Source organism: Aedes aegypti, unplaced genomic scaffold (genome assembly GCF_002204515.2).
Source record: "Aedes aegypti strain LVP_AGWG unplaced genomic scaffold, AaegL5.0 Primary Assembly AGWG_AaegL5_hic_scaff_1264_PBJ_arrow, whole genome shotgun sequence".
NCBI lineage: Eukaryota > Metazoa > Arthropoda > Insecta > Diptera > Culicidae > Aedes > Aedes aegypti.
In genome coordinates, this window is record NW_018734691.1 from 14,574 (window position 1) to 35,047 (window position 20,474).

Consider the following 20,474-nt stretch of genomic DNA (forward strand, 5'->3'; position numbering starts at 1 on the left):
AATTTGTGAAAAATGAACTAGTGATCCTGATGGCATATGGACCGATGCACGAGTTCACTATTTGACGTTTGAGCGGTGCCGTGTTATTTACGTGACCATGGCAACTAGTGAATTCGGCACCGCTTAAACGTCAAATTAGTGAACTCGTGCATCGGTCCATAGTACGAAAGAAGTGAAACCAGTGTTTAGCAAGTGGTGAGTTACAGTCGTCGGCAATAACCAGAGGACGGTGTGTCCATCTTTTTCTCTTTTGTGATTTCTTCCTTTCGTAACGACAAAAGTCATGCGTGTTGTTTCAATGCGGACGGATGGTGTGGATCAGGAGCGAATAAAAGGGATAATATTCCGGCGCTCATTTTAAATCAACATCCAGCGGTGACAGTTACGCGCAGACAATATTACGCGCAATTCAAACGCTATTCAGAAATACAAATTATCCAATAATTGTGTTCCGTAGAATTTCCTTGCATAGCACAATATTATGAACCAATTAACAATGACGTCACGCTGCACGTTTTTGGTTGGTTGGTTGGTTCTTGGTTAGAATCGCACCTGCTGCAAGTTTACAACCATGGCATGTCAATTTTCACAGCCGAAATGCTGCCACAGTAAGACGTGATACAAAAAATATTCGATGAAATATTTAAATGAAAACGAAATTAGGCTGCGTCCATTTATGACGTAACGCTAAACTGTTCAATTTTCGACCCCCTTCCCCTCCGTAACGGCCTTTGTATGAAAAAAAATGTATGAGCCGCAACATTTGAGCTTACTTCCCACCCCGCTACAGCGTTGTGCATTCAATTTGATTCTTTGTTACTGTATTTATAACTGCAACGCTGTTTTCAGTGTAGTCTGTATTTTTATGCATTGGCCCTTTCAGCGAGTAGAACATAATGAGTGACGTTCAATTTCAGTCATTGTCAACACATGCGAAAAGTAACCAATACATAAGCTAGTTTTTGCACAGTTTTGGATTGCCGAAGTGAACATTTTTGTTGCCGACAATAGTAATTGCATTGCCGATAATAGAACAAGTGCCTCGTGACTTTGCCGAGGAAAAACAGATGATTTAGAGAATAAAATAGTGTTATGTGTATAATAACCAATAAATAAAGAGTGCTCAAGTGTATTTCAGGTGTCTCCTGCTAATTCCTGTGCTCAATGGTTGTGTATAATTGCCTTTTTCAAAGTCCAGCTGCTTAGATTGTCGAGAATACGTAAGTTCCCCTATGTTCTCATAGATATTTTCGGAACGGGCACGACGAGGGAATAATGGAAATCGATGTCCGACGCCATTTTGAAATCTAAGATGGCGGCCTCCGGTTTGGTAAAATCATTGAAAACCAATGCAATATGGGTATTTTCGGAACGGGCACGATGAGGGGATGACGAAAATAGATGTCCGACGCCATTTTGAAATCCTAGATGGCGGCCACCGGTTAAGGAAAATCGTTGAAAACCCATGCAATATGGGTATTTTTGGAACGGGCGCGATGAGGGGATGACGGAAATCGATGCCCAACGCCATTTTAAAATCCAAGATGGCGGCATCCGGTTAAAAAAAATCATTGAAAACCAATGCAATATGGGTATTTTTGGAACGGGCGCGACAAGGGGATGACGAAAATCGATGTGCGTTGTCATTTTGAAATCCAAGATGGCAGCCTCCATTTAAGGAAAATTGTTGAAAACCCATGCAATATGGGTATTTTCGGAACGGGCGCGACGAGGGGATGACGGAAATCGATGTCCGACGTCATTTTGAAATCCAAGATGGCGGCCTCCATTTAAGGAAAATCGTTGAAAACCCATGCAATTGGGTATTTTTGGAACGGGCGCGATGAGGGGATGACGAATCGATGTGCGACGCCTTTTTGAAATCTAAGATGGCGGGCTCCGGTTTGGTAAAATCATTGAAAACCCATGCAATATGGGTATTTTCGGAACGGACATTATATCCGATTCCGGAAATAATCTGTGACTTAAAATTTGCCTACCTTCAGGGGCACAAACGCACAGTATCCTTCCCACCCGACCTGACCCAGTGATTCACCGGAAACACTCCGGCCACAAGAACATTTCCGCGTTCCTCTGTCCTCTTCTAGAAACTAGATATATGTGCCAGTAAACTGACAAAAAATCATTTGAATCCATTAAAAATTCGCTGAGCGGTGAGGGTTTTAGAATTTTTGCTTTCACTCAGGCCTATACGGGTTAATACCTACGTTACAAGTGATGATGTTACAATGATTTTACCAAACCAGAGGCCGCCATCTTCGATTTCAAAATGGCGATTTCCGTCATCTCCTCGTCGCGCCCGTTCAGAAAATGCCCATATTGCATAGGTTTTCAATGATTTTACCAATCCGGAGGCCGCCATCTTGGATTTCAAAATGGCGTCGGACATTGATTTTCGTCATCCCCTCGTCACGCCTGTTCCGAAAATACCCATATTGCATGGGGTTTTGAACAATTTTCCTTGACCAGAGGCCGCCATCTTGGATTGTAAAATGGCGTCGGATATCGATGTTCGTCATCCTCTCATCGTGCCCGTTCCGAAAATCCCATATTGCATGGGTTTTCAATGATTTTACAAAGCCGGAGGACGGCATCTTACATAAAGCTTCAGTATAGCAATAATCGTTCCATCTTTCTTAAGGCAGCATCCATTTATTACGTAACGCTAAAATTGAAATTTTTTGACCAACTCCCCCCTCCCTCCGTAACGCTTTTAGTATGGAAAATTTCGAATTTTTGTATGAGTCGTAACGCTTGAGCCTAATCCTCCCCTCCCCTTAGAGCGTTACGTAATTTGTGGATGCCGCCTAAGGCAAAATGTATTAATTTCTATAGTCCAGTTGGTGAATTCCGGCGATAAATAAAAATGCCTTTTCTTCGAAGAAAATACGCGCCGGAATCCGCCTACAGATCGCCGCGTGTAGAATTGATACGCAATAAGAACAAATCAAGATAATCGTGTTCGACCATTCCCCCTCCGCAACGGTCTGTATGAAAAAAAAAAATTGTGTTTGAGCCTACTCCCTCTCCCCCTAGAGCGTTACGGAATTTGTGGACGGCGCCTTACTCTGCACAAATTTAGTGGCGTTGTGTATTCAATATGGCTCTCAGCTATTCTATTTATAACTGCCATGCTGTTTTCAGTGTAGTCTGTATTTTTCTGCATTGGCCCTTTCAACGAGTAGAACATAATGAGTGACGTTTAAATTCAGGCATTGTCAACAAACACGAAGAGTTACCAATACATAACCTAGTTTTTGTACAGTTTTAGATTGCCGAAGAGAACAATTTAGCTGCCGACAATAGTAATTGCGTTGCCGATGAAAGAACACGTGCCTCGTGACTTTGGTGAGGAAAAATAGATGATTTAGAGAACAAAATAATGTGTTTTGTGCATAATAATTATTAAATAAAAAGTGCTCAAGTATAGTACAGGTGTCTCCTGCTAATTGTTGTGCTTCATTGTTCTGTATAATTGCCTTCTTCAAAGTTCAACTGCTTAGGCTGCTGACAATACGTAAGTTCATTGTCAAAATTAACAAATTCAATAGTTCACTTAAATATATGCGATATTCAATATCACAGTTCAAAATGAAATGCATCTTTCCAAAACCGCATACAAAACTTGCATACAAGTCGCCTTCTACCAATACTATCTATCTATATAAATAAAAATAGAATGGTGTTTGTATGTCACGAAATGGCTCACGAATGGGGCAACGGATTTCGATGATTCTTTTTCCATTTAGTTGGTCCATGCACTCACCGTCATGGCAAACACAGCCACACTCCGAACGCAGCACACGCATACATTTGCAATGTATGGTTCTGCTAGTGTTGCATGTAAGGGGAAGGACATTAAACGTGTTCAGCTCTGTGTACACCTCACAACTAGTATCAAATAAAAGTCCCTGTCGCACACTACACCACGAAACACGAATAAACCTAAGGTTCAAATTTCAAGCCCGAACGTTTACGATTGTTATAAATAGATCGGAGTCCAAAAATAGACGGAACGATACAGGTCATTCAGATGGAATGGTAGCGAAAGAGATAGCGCTTCAATCGGTTCTCATTCGTAGTTGATGGGGATCGTCGTTTGAAAAGGTCGTGAAATTACTTCCGTAATGTTACGTACTTCCGTCCACGAAGATGTAAAATCACACCTTATCTGAGGACTTTCAGAACTTCTACTCGTCCATTTTGACCTGGACCGTGGAAGAGGCGAGAGTGCGTGAATAATTGTTAAGTGTCGCGGTGTGTTTAATTTGGTAATAGTTTAAAATGTGAGAAGTCTTTTAGATTTATAATAATGTTTCTTTTTGTTCTTTTCTGTAGGGTAGTAAAGTTAGCCTAAGTTCAAAAGGTTAGTGCGGTCAAGCTAGTTTGTGTGTGCGTTTGTGAATAAAAAAGGTAATTGTGAACTTTTTGTTGTGTAGAGAATTTTTTTGCTAAATGCGTCGAACAGCCGTTCGACGGCTTTTTATCCAGAATCTGAATCTAGCGATCAACTAACCGAGCTCGGAAACATGAAAGTGATCGTTGAACATCGATAGAAGTAGTTTAGAGAATCCGCACACACATTAGGGAAAGCTAGGAAGTATGAAGAAGTAGAAGAAAGGAACACGTCATGAATAAAAACCTAGGTTATCAAATTTGAACAAACTTCTAGATGTTTTTGCTGTTTTCAACCAAATTATGTATTTTTGTAATATGTTAGTGCTTTCCCTGTAACAGTTTTTTGGGTCTACTAGATTTCTCACGTTTCGCGTCGTTCTACCTGTTTCTTTTTCTGTTTTTTGTACGCCAGGATAGACAGCCTGGGATATCAATCTCTCCACTCACGTGTTTGAAGCGAACAGGGAAATTTGAATTAGTGAGTTCTTCCAGTGATGATACTCGTGAGTGGTGTCTTTTTGTGTCGGTAGAACGACGGTCAGCATCAACTATCTTTTGAGAATCGCTTAAGGCGACTTCTATAACTGAGAAATCTCGATCCACTATACCTTTTGAGTTTTCTGTATCGTTTCCTAAGTTGCTATTTGGACTCTTATAAAACAAACCCGCCCTGAAATTGGGTTTCTTTCCGGGCAAACATAACTCGACAGATGGTCCTCTTCGGAGGTGGCGCTAAAGCCGTCTGTTTCTTGAGCCAGGGAACGAAACAGCAGACGGAAACCTTTAGCCGTATTTTACGTGCTACAACCTCTTACAACTTGTACCGCTTGTTAACCCCAGCCTAGGAAATCTAGATGTTCAAAGTCTCAACTTCTCCGCTGGCACCAAGAGCTTCAGCGAACGCTCTTCCGCATCATGCCAGTGACCTTTTTGGGGCGAAAGGACCTTCGCATTCGTAGACGATGGATCGTCGGTAACACTCGTTGAGCGCTCAACGGTCTACTGCGGATGCACGTCTCGAGTACGGTAACTGAGAAAAAAGGGGAAAGCAACTCTGTACCATGCCACTTTTCTTTGGCTTGGGCTACAAGTCCGATGTCCTCCTGGAACTACCTCATGGTATTACTTCAGGGCCACCGAGCATGTGACGTGAGACAACGAAAGCACAGTTTGTTCATCTTCACTGCCTTCCATCTGCCGTCTAGATCCAGCCCTCTGGACGACAAGCAGTTCGATTTGGTGATTTGCATAAGGAAAAAGATTTGGCACCCTTCTCGTTCAGCTGTCCACTGTTAGTTCCGGTTTCAGCTCCATTTTGACATGAAGAAGGGCAACGAGGTGAAATTAGAAATACCTCCGGCCATCAATATTGAAATCATCGTCTTCTACACACTTAGATTTTTTTTCACGATCACGGCTGTGCGAATCTCGGTTTCCCGAATTTAATCGAGACTCAGCTAACAGTTTTCCCGGTTGCTTAGCAACGAAGCACGATTAACTGATACTCGGCTTTTATTTACTGAGATCCTAGAAAATTTGTTTGCCGACTTCTCGGCTGTGCGGATCTCGGGTAAAATTAGCCGAGACTCGGCATTCTAAATTAAGTGTGTAAGCGACAGAATCACTCCCAGCATGTTGTTTTACCTAGTGCAGCTTTTTTATTCTTCTTTTTCTTCTTGGCATTATGTCCTCACTGGGACAGAGCCTGCTTCTCAGCTTAGTGTTCTTACGAGCACTTCCAAAATTATTAACTTAGAGCTTTCTTTGACAAGTTGCCATTTTTGCATTCGTATATCGTGTGGCAGATATGATGATACTTTATGCTCAGGGAAGTCAAGGAAATTTCCATTACAAAAAGATCCTGGACCGACCGGGAATCTAACCGCGGACCCTAACCACTCCACAATGGTCGGAAAAAAGTGAAGTTTGGCCAAAACTATTTTTATCGCCTTAATCGATGAAATATGTACTCTGAATATGTTATTTGGCGTTTTTGTTGTTTCACAAGGGGTTATTCACAAATTACGTTACTGAAAAAAAAAAAGATTTTTTTTAAATTAAAATTGTTATCAAACTGGGCTGAAAGTACAAGTTTTGTTTATATTTGATCGAGTTTGATCAAAATGTGTATTAGGGTGCGGCTTATATTTCAAAAGTTCTCAAAACCAAAAATTCGTGTACTCTACTGAATTCAAATCACATCAAAAGAGAAACCTCAAAATCTGAGCCAAAAATATTAACATTTAGAGGTGGCGCAAGCGTGTTGAAGGTGAATTTTCAAGTTATAAAAATGACCTGCAGCTAAGTAAACATAACTTTCTTATTTTTTAACCGATTTCAAAACTTTTAGCATCATTTTCTTTCAAATTAAATTTATCAAAATTTTGTAGAACATCAAATTTGTCTAAAATCAAAACATGTCTTGGTTAAAAATACTTTTATCCAAATTTTTCCTCATTTTGCTAAAAAAAAATCATTTTTGTTTGACCATAACTTCATTAAAACTCAATCGATTCCAAATCTTTTAACATACTTTTGAAGCAAATTTATTTGTTTTCAAACTGTACGTACAACGTTTTTTTCTAAAAATATTTTTGACTTAGGTATTCAACAAAAATTACCCAAAACATGATTTTTCAATGAAAAAATCAAATGTCTTTGGATTATTTAAGTTATTTTTGCCGAAAATAGCATTTTTTCTATAAAACTTAAACATCCAAAGCATCTTGTCTAAATTACGAGTTGAATAGTGCATATATTTTAAACATATGCAAACATAATTTGTTTCAAAATTATTTAAAAATTGTTGCAAAGTCCTTCCCAAAGGTTTAAAAAATGAGAAAAATCAGTTTCAGCTTAAGAGACAATATTTTACTGCCAAAGATTTGACAAAACTGGCATTTTTCGTAAAAAATAATGTTTTTGTGCTGTTTTTGCTGAATAACTTGGTCAAGACATTTTTTTAGTGAGATGTGATATATGAAAGGTTTGAAAACAATCAAATTAGCTTTAAAAGCATGTAAAAAGATTTGAAATCGGTTGAGTAATTATGAAGTTATGGTCAAACAAAGTTGAAAATTTTAGTAAAATGAGGAAAAATTTGGAATAAATTACTTTTAACTAAAACTTGTTTTGATTTTAGACAAATTTGGTGTTTAACAAAGTTTTTACAAATTTAATTTTGAAGGTATTGATGCTAAAAGTTTTAAAATCGGTTGAAAAATAACAAATTTATGTGTACTTCACTGAAGGTCATTATTTATAACCTGAAAATTCACCTTCAAGACGCTTGCGCCACCTCTAAATGTTAATATTTTTGGCTCAGATTTTGAGGTTTCTCTTTTAATGTGATTTGAACTCAGTAGAGCACACGAATTTTTGGTTTTGAGAACTTTTGAAAAATAAGCCGCACCCTAATGTGTATGAATAGTGGTTAAATATATTTTAAATAAACTTTGTATGAAAATATCGTCAAAATATATGTAAAATATTGAATTATTCAAATGGCTCTAACTTGCAAATCAGCAAATTTCTGCTAAAAATTTAAAGGTTTTTTGTAAGATCTAAGGATGTTTTTTGATGTGCAATATTCGAAACGGCGGTGACATGACGCGACAAGAGTTGTTTTTCATATTCAAATCATCAAAATTACTAAAGTGTAATATTGAATAGTATTAAAACTTCAACCAAATATTTTTTTTCCATCCTCATGGTCGATACAAGTGTTGAACCATAAGCTTTTAGATAGTGGGTAACTTTGGGGAAATATTGCATTCCGAAATTATAAATTTTGTGCTTTATTTTATTGTCACAGTTTTCATTTTTTTGACTTCAGCCAGTTTGCCGTCATATAAGTCATATAAATTTAAATTTTGGTTCAATTTCAATTGAGGATCATAATAATATAACACATGACGTAAATTTTAAAATAAAATAAATCATAAAAATCTCAAAAAGTTTTTGGTAGTTTTGGCCGCCCCTTTATATGGAACCCGACCATTGTGCACTCGGCTAAAGATGGCTCCAGGTTTTTCGTATATAACGCAAAACGATAATCACAAATGTGTCAATGCTGCTTGCTTACTATATATCTAAGCTTGTTTTATATATACACAGTTCGAACAAAACGTGTAAATTTCTGAGACATATAATGCACATAATTGGAGCGTGGAATATCATGGATATTTACATGATATGTCATGTAAACTTCAATTATATGTCATGTAATCTAGCCGGATCCTGGGTGATTACATGACATATAACACATTTTAACATGATTTCAAACGGAAATTTACATGACGTCATGTTTACATCGCATAAATGAAGTCTACATGATGTGTAATCTTCATTATTTTTAACTGTGTATATATATATATATTTGGACATGACTCAATCGAGTGATACTCATTGTTGCAGTCATCTATTGCGAACAATTTAGTTGCATACTAAATATTACATGAGAAGGGTCACAAATGACGTCAACTTTTAATATTTCTAGACTTCCTTTCCCACTGTCACGTATTTTCTAAAACTTAAAACATCACAAAACTTCAGTGATGGTTGCAATTTTAGGAATTCATCTCGAGTAAATTTTTCTGCTTCAAAACTTCTATCAAACTGGCTCACTTGCTATGCCAAACGTCCATTTGTTCCGTATTTGATAATGATACTTTAACAATTAATAAACTTATTTTTCTTAAAATCCATGAATTCCCTCTATTTGTACATATGTGGAGGTCTTATGCATACATTTTAGACAATTCATCATGGACAATACAACTTGAGACAAGTTGTTTCGGCGTTTAATACAACTTTATGTATGACTGTGTATTGCAGTTTATATGACTTATTTTTTACAAACAAACATGAATAGAAAATTGTGATACAAGTCGAAAATTTCTTACCATTAGTTTTAAAATTAATACAATTAGAGTTCTTATAATTAGTTAGTGAAACGGTTACGGTCTTTTCCTGTGTGTTTTATATTCTCATAGATTGAACGTATGTAACTGTTACAGCACTGTAAGTGTATTCATCTCAAAGTTAAGTAATTATTGAAGACATTGAACAGAAATGCTTGTACAAAGGGATACCAATTTGTTGCTGTAAACTTTGATGTTCGTTAATTTTTGCATGATTTTTTTTTTCGATTTATGGCTGGTTTTGAGATGCATCCGGCGATAAGTGATCTTACCCTGTGTGATTTAGTTTTTACTAAGTTTTCATATTAAGGATTATAATATAATCAAACAAAGTAAAATCAAAATATTAAGGAGATGGCAACTTGAAGTTACATATTTTGCCAAATGAAATTGAAGTTTGATAAGATGCAAATTCAGATCAGATTTTATTTTTGACTCCATTAACAATCTCAATCAATTTTGCATTGTATCCAATTCTAACGTTATCTGCACACTTAAATACCGCCGTGCGGGGTGACATTGGGCCTAGGGGGTGACTTTGACCGCCCTTTTGATGCATCTCATGGCTAATGTGGGTGTCAAAAAACCAACCCATGACCATTCAGTGGCTATTTATAACGTATTCTTGCAACATGCTACATTGTTTTTATTATTCGGGTTTTAGCTTGCTGTAAAAATCTTTGCCTAAAGTCACCTTATGGACCAAAGGAGCACGACGGTAATTTGAAATTAATATCTTTGTATGATCTCTGGTTTACTGGGAAGTTGTTCATATGGTCCAGAACATGTGGAAGATGTTGTTCGTTTTTTTCCTGTTAGGTGGCGATGATAAGGTGAATTGGGACTCCCAATTTGGGAGTAACTCCGATCGCTTATGACCGCCATAGTTTCTAACAATTCAGATAATAATTGTATGTCATTCATATTAAATTTCGTACACAACACATATATGGAGCGGATTAATTTGAGAGTTTATTCCTCAGCATTTTTCTGCATAGGTATGCAATTCCAATCAAAAATGTGTACTGTTTGAATAGCCCTTGATAGCATTGAAGGTACATCCGGAAGAGATTTTCGATCTAAGGGCATTACACTCGGGAACGTTAATCCATTTTTGTTTTGGGCAGTTCTAGAATATATGTGATGTAGCATAAATTTCAATATTTTGCCTCTTGAAATGCACTACTTACCATGAAAACATTTTCCTTGAAACAGTCCAAAAAGACAGTAGGTACAAAACTACAGCCCGTTCGATTGGATTCGTGAGAAACTGGCTTAGCAAGTTGAAGAGCAGTATTGTTCAGAATCCTCTTATGGCAAAGATCAACTGAGCGATTGGTCACTGCTCCAAAAACGTTTTGATGCCAATCGATTTGATAAAAGACATTTTTGTGGCTTCCTTATCAATGGTGTCGTCAGCAAAAGATTTGATTCGCGTTAGAACACATTCCACGACGCACTGTTAAGCGATAACGAACATTTAGACCAATTCTGACAGGATTGTTCATGATACCTACGGATCCTTCAGTTTTGGTAGTCCACGGTGGCACACGTGGCCCAGGGTTCTTATGTTCCGCAGTACACGCATCGTCAATGGTCTTATCTATGAAGCGTGGCATGAGGCAACACTCCCGAGCGATCTTCACATTTCCCATGTAACAAGAAATGTCCTCTTGGGGAAGTTGGGCTACAACCTGTGTGGTTAAATTTGGAATAAATCTTATACGAAGGTATAGCATTGTGCGTATTTACCATTGATAGGAAAACGAAACAGAGAGAAAGTCTGCTCTCTATCATTGCGACTAGAATGCTTGAATGTTCAATTATTGTATCCCAAATTCTACTCTAAAAGTTTTGACTTTGGTAGGCGACGATTATCATCGAAATTGAATGAATTTGCAAATCATTCTAAACTTTCCACATTCACGGTATATTGAGTTTGTAATAAAAGCAGCGAGTGTCTTCTTTTTACTGTTCATTTATTGTGACCGAATTCGCGATGGTCAGATTACTTATCCCCTTATTTGTGTTTTCATAATATCAGCTGTAATATTTCAATTGAAAATTTTCTATTCTCCTAAAACTCATTCATTAGTTCATTTTTTCCAGATCAACTCCCAGCCTCCGCCAGACGATAAAGCATGTTTCCAAGGCAACAGAGTGGATGCCAACGGTTGCTGTGAGCTACCCCGATTTGTTGCTCGAGAGATCAACACCAAATGTGATGAAGAGTTTAAACCGTTGAGTCCACGTCTTCCTCCGGAGGTTCAGGCTTATGAAGGATCTGTAGACGATTCATTGCTATTTAGCTAATTAGAACTGAAATAAAACATCTCCATTATTTACAGTGCGTCATCGAGTGCCTTTTCAACGTGACCGGTATGTTCAAAGACGGGAAGCTGCAGCAGGACAAGATCGCCCAGCAGCTTAAGAAAACGATCGGTGTCGATAGGAATTTTGCTCCGTTGCTCGGCGGTATCGTGACCGATTGCTACAGGCTTGTCATGGACAATCCGGCAAACAGCTTCAAACCCATCCCCGTTAAACCGGGAAGACCCGGCTGCAGCTTTATCCCACAGGCGTACATGAATTGCGTGAAAAGTGAGCTTTTTGAGGTAAAGTGTGCCATAATGATAGAATGGTGACAATTAATAAGAAAATATTTGCAGAACTGCCCAAAAGCGAATTGGACGGCAGCTGACGGATGCGATCTACTGAAGCAAAAATTAAACGTTGGCTGCTCCTACTACTCGATTATGATCGGAAAGAAAGGATTGAAGTCGTGAAAGGCTTGATTTAGAGAAATATATTAACTTTTTCGCATGTCGGTAAAACTTTTTCTTCTTTCTGGGCTTACGTTCCAGCTAGGACAGAGTTTCAGTCTTAGTGTTCTTATGAGCACTTCCACAGTTAATAACTGAGAGCTTTTTTTGCCACGCATTTATCCATTTTTGCACTTGTTTATCGTGTGGCTTGTAAGAATGCCCTGGGAAGTCGAAAAATGTGCAACCAGAAAGATCGTCAACCGGTGGGATTTGAACCCACGCCCCTTCAACTTGGTATTGCTTCACGCTTACCGCTACGCCTATCTGGACCCAGTAAAACAATTAAGGCCTATATTTATTAGAGCTGTATTGGATATCACGCAACCTTTGCAATGGAGTTTTTATTTTTATCCCTAAGATGCATACTGCCCATAACTGCATATTTGTAACATTTGACAAAAGTAGGCTTTGAGGAAATGAAACAAAGTTAGTGACATAAGTTAGTAACCAAATGCTGTTTTTCCATACAAAATGCCCAAGTTTGGGGTGTTGCATCTCAGCTTCTAGTAGTCCGAATTGGCTGAAATTTGAATGACGAACTTGATTTGCCTGTAAGGGAATTATTACATTCCAGTCATTTTACATATAGTTTCAGAGGGTTGTTCAAAGACAAAAGTAAGTACCCAGGTAAAGGTGACTGTCTCTGGAGTATGGGCTCGTATACCCTGTATCCACGGGTGGGACGGCCGTTCTGACTGCAAGGCTGATAGGACGCAGGCAGAATCGGTGATGATGAGGATTGGAGCACTCGCTGGTGAGATGGCTGCATAAAAGATGGCCGCTACTTCGGCAGAGAAAACCGAACACTCAGTTGGAAGACTTTGACAGAGTGTCAAATCAGCGCCAGAGATGCCGATACCTACTCCACGCTGCGAAAGAGAGCCGTCTGTGTAACGGTGTAAGTGTTCCGGGTATTTAGTGAGCAGAAGTTCCAGTACAGACGCTCTAAGCACCGTAGAGTCATCGCCACTACGGAAGGTCTTTTTTAACTGCTCGTCTATGATTAGAGGGGAGCCTGCCAACTGCTCGCTCCATGCCAGTGTACTCTAGCCACAGGGGGAAGACTGGAATTGGCAATCTCACGAAGGATACGATCAGCTTGATCAAAGAGAGCGACTCTATCGTTTCCAGCTGTTTCTGAAGCGTAAGTAGCCGCCTTGCGGCAGATGTCTGCGTGCACTCGATGGCGGAATGGGAGGATACTAGCTTCTGCACAGGCTGCGTCGGCAGGGGTTGATGGAAGTAAACCGGAGATAGTGCGGACGTACCCGTTGAAAATCGGTGAGAGGATTTCATGCAGATTTCGTTGACTCAAACAGCTGATCTCGAGACGTAAAGTAGCCTGCTATCTACGAGAGCTTGTGCTACCCTGAAGCGCGTGGATCGATTGTTGGATCTATGTGGCTTAGATATCGTTTTAATGATGTTCAGACGGGAACGACAGTTCGTTTTGACAGCATTGAAATGCTCCTTAAACTGCAGATTACGGTCAATCAAATTCTTAAAGTCCTGACAGTTTTACTGTTTGGAATGGGTTGCCCGTCAATTTTGATTCCTGGACTCACTAGTTTGTGTCGCGAGTTACAAACATGGCCGGGACGCTTTTAGCTGCGGAGAGGGAAAAATAAACAGAAGAAGCCATTTGTGTACTGCCGTTACTGCCAGTGAAACGAGGTCTGCATGCTGTCCTTTTGTCCACGCATCATGAAGGAGGTCTCCAAGGGAGGCGAAGTAAGAGTCAGTTCCGTATCCCGGCCTGAAGGCATGTCGATGTCCGAGGCGACCATCCGCTTTGAACTGCTCGGTTAACAATTCTTTCGACCATCTTCAAGAGGCAACACATTAGAGATATGGGACGATATTTAGATGTGTCCGGAAAGGCCACGTTGGTTTTGGAAATAGGGATGACGAGACTTTCTCTCCATTTGTCCGGGAATGAGCGCTGGTGCCACATACTATTGATTAGCTCAAACAGTTTCGCTTTACCTCCGAGAGAGAGGTTTTTTATGAGGGGATAGCCAATACCGTCGGGGCCGGCGGTTTACCAGTACTAGACCCGAGGGCAAAGTTGAGCTCTCGCATGGAGAAGGAGCAATTTAACTGAGAGGTGCCATGGTCCTCCGAATCACGAATTAGATAAACTAGATTGGTTGTTAGCAATTCTTTGGCGGAAAACTGGATCGTATACATCGATGCTGACTAGCCTACCGAAGTAATTTCCCAGGGCTTCGGCAACCGCAGAAAGCTCGGTGATCGTTGACCCTTGGATGTCCAGGGAAATTGGCGTGATTTTCCTTTTACCACTTTGAGCGTTAATTTTCCCCCATAAATCTGCCGAAGTTTGGGAAGAATTCATGGAATCAAGAATTCTTCCCATGATAACCGCTTGGCTGTCCTTATGGTGGAACGAATTTTATGTTGACGGTTCGGTAAATCCTGAGTTTATCTTCTTTCTCCGGATGGTCGTTGGAAAGCCTTTTAAGTGCTCTCAGGGCTTTCCGGCGTGCTTTGACAATGGAGCAAGTGTCGTCAGACCACCAGCAAGAGCTTTCCTTCTGGTCTGCTGCTGCTTTTGGGGATGGCTGAGGCAGCTGCCTTTGTAATAACATTGGAAAAGCTGGTTAAAGAAGCAGCTCATCTTCTAATTCGAGAATATGATTGATGTTTGACTGGTAGATTTGCCCAGTCCGCACGATCGTAACACCACCTGAGGCGTCTGGTGATTGGCGGGCCGTGACCGCTGCAGAAATCTGAATCGAATAATGATCACTACCATGCAAGTCGGCGCAAGCTTGCCATAGGAACTTGTAAGCTATGGAGCGACTTGCCATTGATAAATCTATGGACGAAGCGATACGGCCGTTTTAGAAGGTGGGTGAACCGTCATTTAAGGATACCATGTCCGAACCTTCTAGGGCGTCAAGGATAGCTGTTCCGCGTGGATCTGTCCTATCGCCACCCAGATTTGATGGTGCGCATTGAAATCTCCAAGGAGCAGTCGGGGCTCTGGAGTAGTCCTGATTATGTTTAAGATTTTTCTCTTTGATTCCAGAGAGGGAGCCGCAAGGAAGGTATCAGTTAATGATCGTTAGCCTAAAGCTACCAACTAATCGAACAGCTAAAATGGGTAAGTCACTGTCGATTTCTTAATTTCGAAGGGACGCCGAGGGCCACGGGTGTGCCGCACGTTCCTGCTTTTCTTCATTGTCCATCTGTATTTTCCGCTGAGGGGAGCGGTTCATAGCGGTAGTTGACGTACGATTTCGCTCCTGCAGAGCAATAACTCAAGGGAAACTGACGTGTGTCAAAACCTCTAGATTGCTCAGATTGTGATAGAAACCGTTAATGCTCCACTAGAGGCAGAACTTGGTGGGATCGGGTAGAGTTGGTGTAGGGAACCGGGATCGGAAATCACAGTTCTCGGATGGTGAGTTTTTTGAGTGGGTTGATGAAGACGATGTATCTTTGCTGTTCTCAGAGTGATGGCTGGGTAAATTCGGAGGAGTTATAGCAGCGGAACGATTCATCGAGTCCCCACCAGAGGGAATACTCCGGAGATCCTGACGAACAGGCGGGATTGCATTTGCTAGGGAAACTTCATCGAGCATATGAAGGGAACCCGAATAATTCTTGCTTCCTAGGTTCAAGTGCCCGGGCACTCAAACGTTGAGGGTCAACATCGGTGGTTGGTCACCCAAAAGCAGTGGAATAGGGCGTACAGCTAATGTGATAGCGGCCAGTGGTTGCGTCGGAGTTGATTTGTTCGGAGAAAGGGGCCGGTTATCCAAAGTTACGATAAAGATGAGCGTGGCCGGGAATAGCAATGTTCATTTTTTTGGTATTCTTATTTATGATTGGATCAAGGTTCACTTCCCAGCTGTTCTGAAAGCAGTCTAGATGAGATTATAAATAAAGGAATACTAACATTGCTAGTATCCAATCTACGAAGTATATCGTAACTACCGGTAACGCTATATTTTCGTGCTGTAGGATAAAGAATCACTATATCTTGCTTCATTAACAAATTGTTACAGATGTCTCTAATTTAGCGAAGTATTTAGCGAAAGAGAGGATCGATGAAGAGAAATCGCTCATGTCAGTTAGGCCCTTATGCAGTAACAGAGTAGAAATCTTAATTTGGTCAGCCATAGTTTATATCTAGTAACTTTTCGAATATTTTTGTATGCTTAAGTTTCATAAGGTTGGTGTCTCTTGATAAATGACTAAACATACAATACACATACAGTACATTTCCTAACCACGCAGCACTTTATTTATGCTACTTCACATTTATTGTTTATCAGCGTACCATCTATCACTCATTAATATTAACCACTGACTATCGATGAAAACGAACATCCTGTTGTAATTTTCTCATTCAAACGCTGACATTCGGTTGCATTGTTCCACTTTTTCTGGGACAATTCTAAAACAGACCAACACAATTGAGGTACTCACAAAACACCGGCATCACTTCCGTATGCTCACCTGAAACAGATCAATCTTGATGCAATTCATCAAAGCAGGCGGCAGGAAGCTGCACCCTTCGCGTTCTGGGATAGGCGATACCGGGGTTGCCAGAAACTGGGGATCCTTCGAAATGATTGGATAACAGTGGTCGATGCTGCTGTTGAGCAACGGCAAGAAAGCCTTCGCATTGGCAGTCGTTGTAAGGATCGCTTTCCGGATTGCTTCGATGTTAAGCGTATTGTTCTTTTCGTTGTAACCGCCGATGGTGGTGAAGATGCATTGAGTGACGCACTGAAATCAGACATTAGGAATCATTACAGGAACATTTGATGATTTGGCTATTATTACCGATCCTTCGGTCTTCCGTACTCCTGGTGGAACTCTCGGACTGAGGGCCTTATACTTGCTGTTGCACATGTCTGCAATGGACTTTTCCATCATTCGAGGAAGAGGGCAGCATTCTGCCGCTGTCTTTTGGTTTCCTTGGTAGCATGTTTTGTTTTCAGCCGGAGGTTGGCCCAAAACCTTAAAAAATATACAAAGTAAATTTTGTCAATCATCACTAATGGAAATACATCTTACCGAGGAAGCCAACATGAGTCCTATTATGAAAATATCCATCGTAGTTATCGCTGGTCTGCGACATTTTGTCAGTGCTTTTAAGTAAGCAATTTGCTAAATCATTCTTTTTTGTAGACGTGCGCACTCGTTGCTAAACCAATTTCGCCATGAAATAGCTGATAAGTATCAATATTAACAGCTCTAAATGAAAAATTATAAATTTTATTGCGATTCGGATTAACCAATCAGAGTTCATTCAGAATCAAAACAGGTTTAGCAGCACTCAATGGCAAACAAATTGTTAGCATTGTGTTTTTCGAGCATTGTTCTCTTTGCTTTGGTAAGAAGTTTATATCAATTCATCATTCAAACAACATGCCTTGACTAATTTTAAACCAGAGCGTAACAGATGTCCTAATGATGAACGAGAGTTTATGCCGCAATAACACGGTTCTGGCTCGAAACTGCTGTCGTCTGCCCGGAATCATCAATCAGTCAATCGTGGACGATTGCGACGATAAGTTTCCTCACCATGCGCCAGCAAAGCCTGGAGTCAAACGAGCGGAAGGATCAGTAGGCGTCTCGTAATATTGTTTTATGAGAAATGGCCTACTTAATCGTGATGTTTTTTTTTTTGTCAGTGTGTCGTTGATTGCATGTACAAAACGATCGGAGCGTTCCAAAATGGCACCCTAGATTTGGATATCACCCTTCAGCACATCTCGCAGACAGTTGGTCAATATCCGAATTTCGAGCCTTTGGTGAATGAGACAGTGTCCTGGTGTTATCGAAATGTTACAGAGAATCCGGCGCTGCAGAATAGCGTTGGATGTAGCTTTATCCCGCAGGAGATGAACGATTGTGTTAAGAAAATGCTTTTCATGGTATGTATCTAACCAGCGATCGAAAAACATTTGGATTCAAAGATTTATTATCATTTGGAGTCGAGAAATGGCCGAGCGGTTAGTGTCGTCAGGCAATGAGCGCATCGTGTCATGGGGTGTGGGTTCGATTCCCGCTTCAGCCATTGAAACTTTTCGTCAGGAATGTTTCTAGGCTGTATCATTGGAGCATGCTTGTCCCGTAGTCTAGTGTTAAGTAACAGTCTGTGCAGCTAAATGGCTGAAGACGGTGTCCGTGTCTTTTTAAATGACAATACAGTAATGTCCCGATTTTGTCAGCCCCATGCTGAGTTTAGGGTTGACAAAATCAGAAAGAGTTAAAATCGGGGAAAACAAAAAAATTTCGACTGATTTCAAGTTTTATTTTAACTTAAGGACTTAGTTTTAATATAAACATTGTGTTTTTACTTCAATTTTCTATATACCGTGATGCAAGGTAACATTGATCAGTTTCATGAATAATTATTGAAAATTTCAGATTTCAAAATTTTGGTCTTTATATGATTGTATAGACGTGACCAAGGTCATAATTGACTTTATGCACACAATATTGCCAGTATAGACGAGCTTACTCTGATTAAAATAAATATCAATTTTGAGGTTGACAAAATCGGGCTAAAAGGATGCTAAAATCGGGGGTAGACAAAATTTGGTTAAAAAAGGTGCTAATATCGGGGGTAGATAAAATCTGGGTGGTGGTGATAGACAAAATCTGGGGCTGACAAAATCGGGTCATTACTGTATCATGTGAAAATGGTGTTATGGGAAGAATGCACTTCAACAGAAAAGTAATCGCCTATCTAGATGCATGGAAATGCTTAAGAAAAGCATTTTTCTTTGATCGCAGTACGCAGTTGAAAAGAAATGTCAATTTGAATGGGGCTCACTGTAGAAAATTTCTTGACCATTTCTTTCCGCAGAATTTTTTACTTTTCTTGAGCTGAACAGCATACCTAGCTTTATGAAGTTGATAAGCTTTTGCAAGGAAACCATCAAAGCAATCCAGAAAACATATTGTATTGTCTTCATCTGTTTTTATGAATCTAAATTCACTTTTATAAGAGTTGATCTTGGAGTTGACTGTAAATCGATACTTTTGAACTAGATTCAATAATCTTTCGTTTGTTTTCAGAGCTGTCCGCCTTCAAACTGGACCACCAAAGTGGAATGTGACGACCTGAAAGGCAAAATTGTGGAAGGGTGTTCTTATTCCAGTTTATATTGAATATTTGATATTTTAATCTTTTAACCACCAGCACAAAACCAGTTTGAAAGAGTAATAAATTAATAAACACGATGAACATATTCGAAAACTGTATTCCGAACACATTTACAATATAATTTAAATTTACATCAGTTTTGTTTGAAAATCCCAAAAAAGAAAGCTGAAGAAATCCTTGATAAAATCCAGAAAAAATATTGAGTTATTTTTTTAAGAAAATTTTGGAAGCTTTCGTGTAGGATTTCTATAGGGAACATGTAGAAAAATCACTGGGAGGTCTTTTTGACATATCTAATGAAATTTCTCAATGAGCATTGCTGAAATCGACTTTCTGATGAGGTCTTTGAAAGAATCTAGAAAAATATTTAGAGGAATCCTGAGGGATGTTCCTGAAGTAAAGTTTAGGATTCCTAAATAGAGCTTCTTTATGCATTTTCTGAATTCTTGGAGAAATTCCGTAGGCAGAATAAACAATTTCAAAACCAAAAAAGGAATTGTTTTAGTGTTTTCCATCCTGTAGCAATTCCTTAAAAAAAAACATCCTTAAATCCTATAAGAATTTTTTGACGAATTCTTGGGAAAATTAGTGAACAAATTAGCAAAAGTATTGACTTATGAAGAGAAATTCATTGGAGACATTTTAAGACGAGGGGCCTTCCTTAGCCGTGTGGTTAGAGTCCGCGGCTTCAAAGCAAAGCCATGCTGAAGGTGACTGGGTTCGATTCCCGGTCGGTCCAGGATCTTTTCGTAATGGAAGTTTCCTTGACTTTCTGGGCATAGAGTATAATCGTACCTGCCACACGATATACCAATGCGGAAATGGCAACTTTGGCAAAGAAAGCTATCAGTTAATAACTGTGTGAAGTGCTCATAAGAACACTAAGCTGAGAAGCAGGCTTGTAGTAGGCTATGGTGAATGATTCTATAATTAAGCAGGCTATGACTATGACAATTGACGAAACTAAGACCATTATTGAATAAACCATTGAAAAGAGTACATCGTTGTCTTAATATTCCCTACAAGTCTCTGTCCAGGTGAGAACGTTAATGCCAAGAAGAAGAAGAAGATTTTAAGACGATATTTCAAAACAATTACTTGAGGATTCCGGATTTTTTGACAAAATATGTTTTTGAATAAATTGTTAATTAAGAA

At 39.6% G+C, this 20,474-nt stretch overlaps 3 protein-coding genes and 1 long non-coding RNA gene across 4 annotated transcripts; 2 read left to right on the forward strand and 2 right to left on the reverse strand.

Annotated features, from left to right (window-relative positions):
• Positions 1-10,289: 10,289 nt before the first annotated feature.
• Positions 10,290-10,616, reverse strand: LOC110680379. The gene is made up of 2 exons (XR_002502852.1): positions 10,532-10,616; positions 10,290-10,470 (listed from the first exon to the last, which is right to left on the reverse strand). It is a non-coding gene; the product is annotated as an uncharacterized LOC110680379 (long non-coding RNA).
• A 724-nt stretch (positions 10,617-11,340) lies between these two features.
• On the forward strand, positions 11,341-12,156 carry LOC110680378 (general odorant-binding protein 67-like). Its single transcript, XM_021856191.1, has 4 exons — positions 11,341-11,367; positions 11,451-11,627; positions 11,690-11,956; positions 12,011-12,156. The coding sequence occupies exons 1-4, from the start codon at positions 11,341-11,343 to the stop codon at positions 12,125-12,127; spliced, it is 588 nt and encodes a 195-aa protein (XP_021711883.1). The 3' UTR covers positions 12,128-12,156.
• A 4,465-nt stretch (positions 12,157-16,621) lies between these two features.
• Positions 16,622-17,307, reverse strand: LOC110680381. Its single transcript, XM_021856193.1, has 3 exons — positions 17,219-17,307; positions 16,985-17,161; positions 16,622-16,927 (listed from the first exon to the last, which is right to left on the reverse strand). Exons 1-3 carry the CDS (start codon positions 17,255-17,257, stop codon positions 16,637-16,639), a joined length of 507 nt encoding a protein of 168 aa, XP_021711885.1. The 5' UTR covers positions 17,258-17,307; the 3' UTR covers positions 16,622-16,636.
• A 79-nt stretch (positions 17,308-17,386) lies between these two features.
• Positions 17,387-19,357, forward strand: LOC110680380 (general odorant-binding protein 67-like). The gene is made up of 4 exons (XM_021856192.1): positions 17,387-17,537; positions 17,597-17,770; positions 17,839-18,081; positions 19,232-19,357. The coding sequence occupies exons 1-4, from the start codon at positions 17,484-17,486 to the stop codon at positions 19,322-19,324; spliced, it is 564 nt and encodes a 187-aa protein (XP_021711884.1). The 5' UTR covers positions 17,387-17,483; the 3' UTR covers positions 19,325-19,357.
• The last annotated feature ends 1,117 nt before the right edge of the window (positions 19,358-20,474 follow it).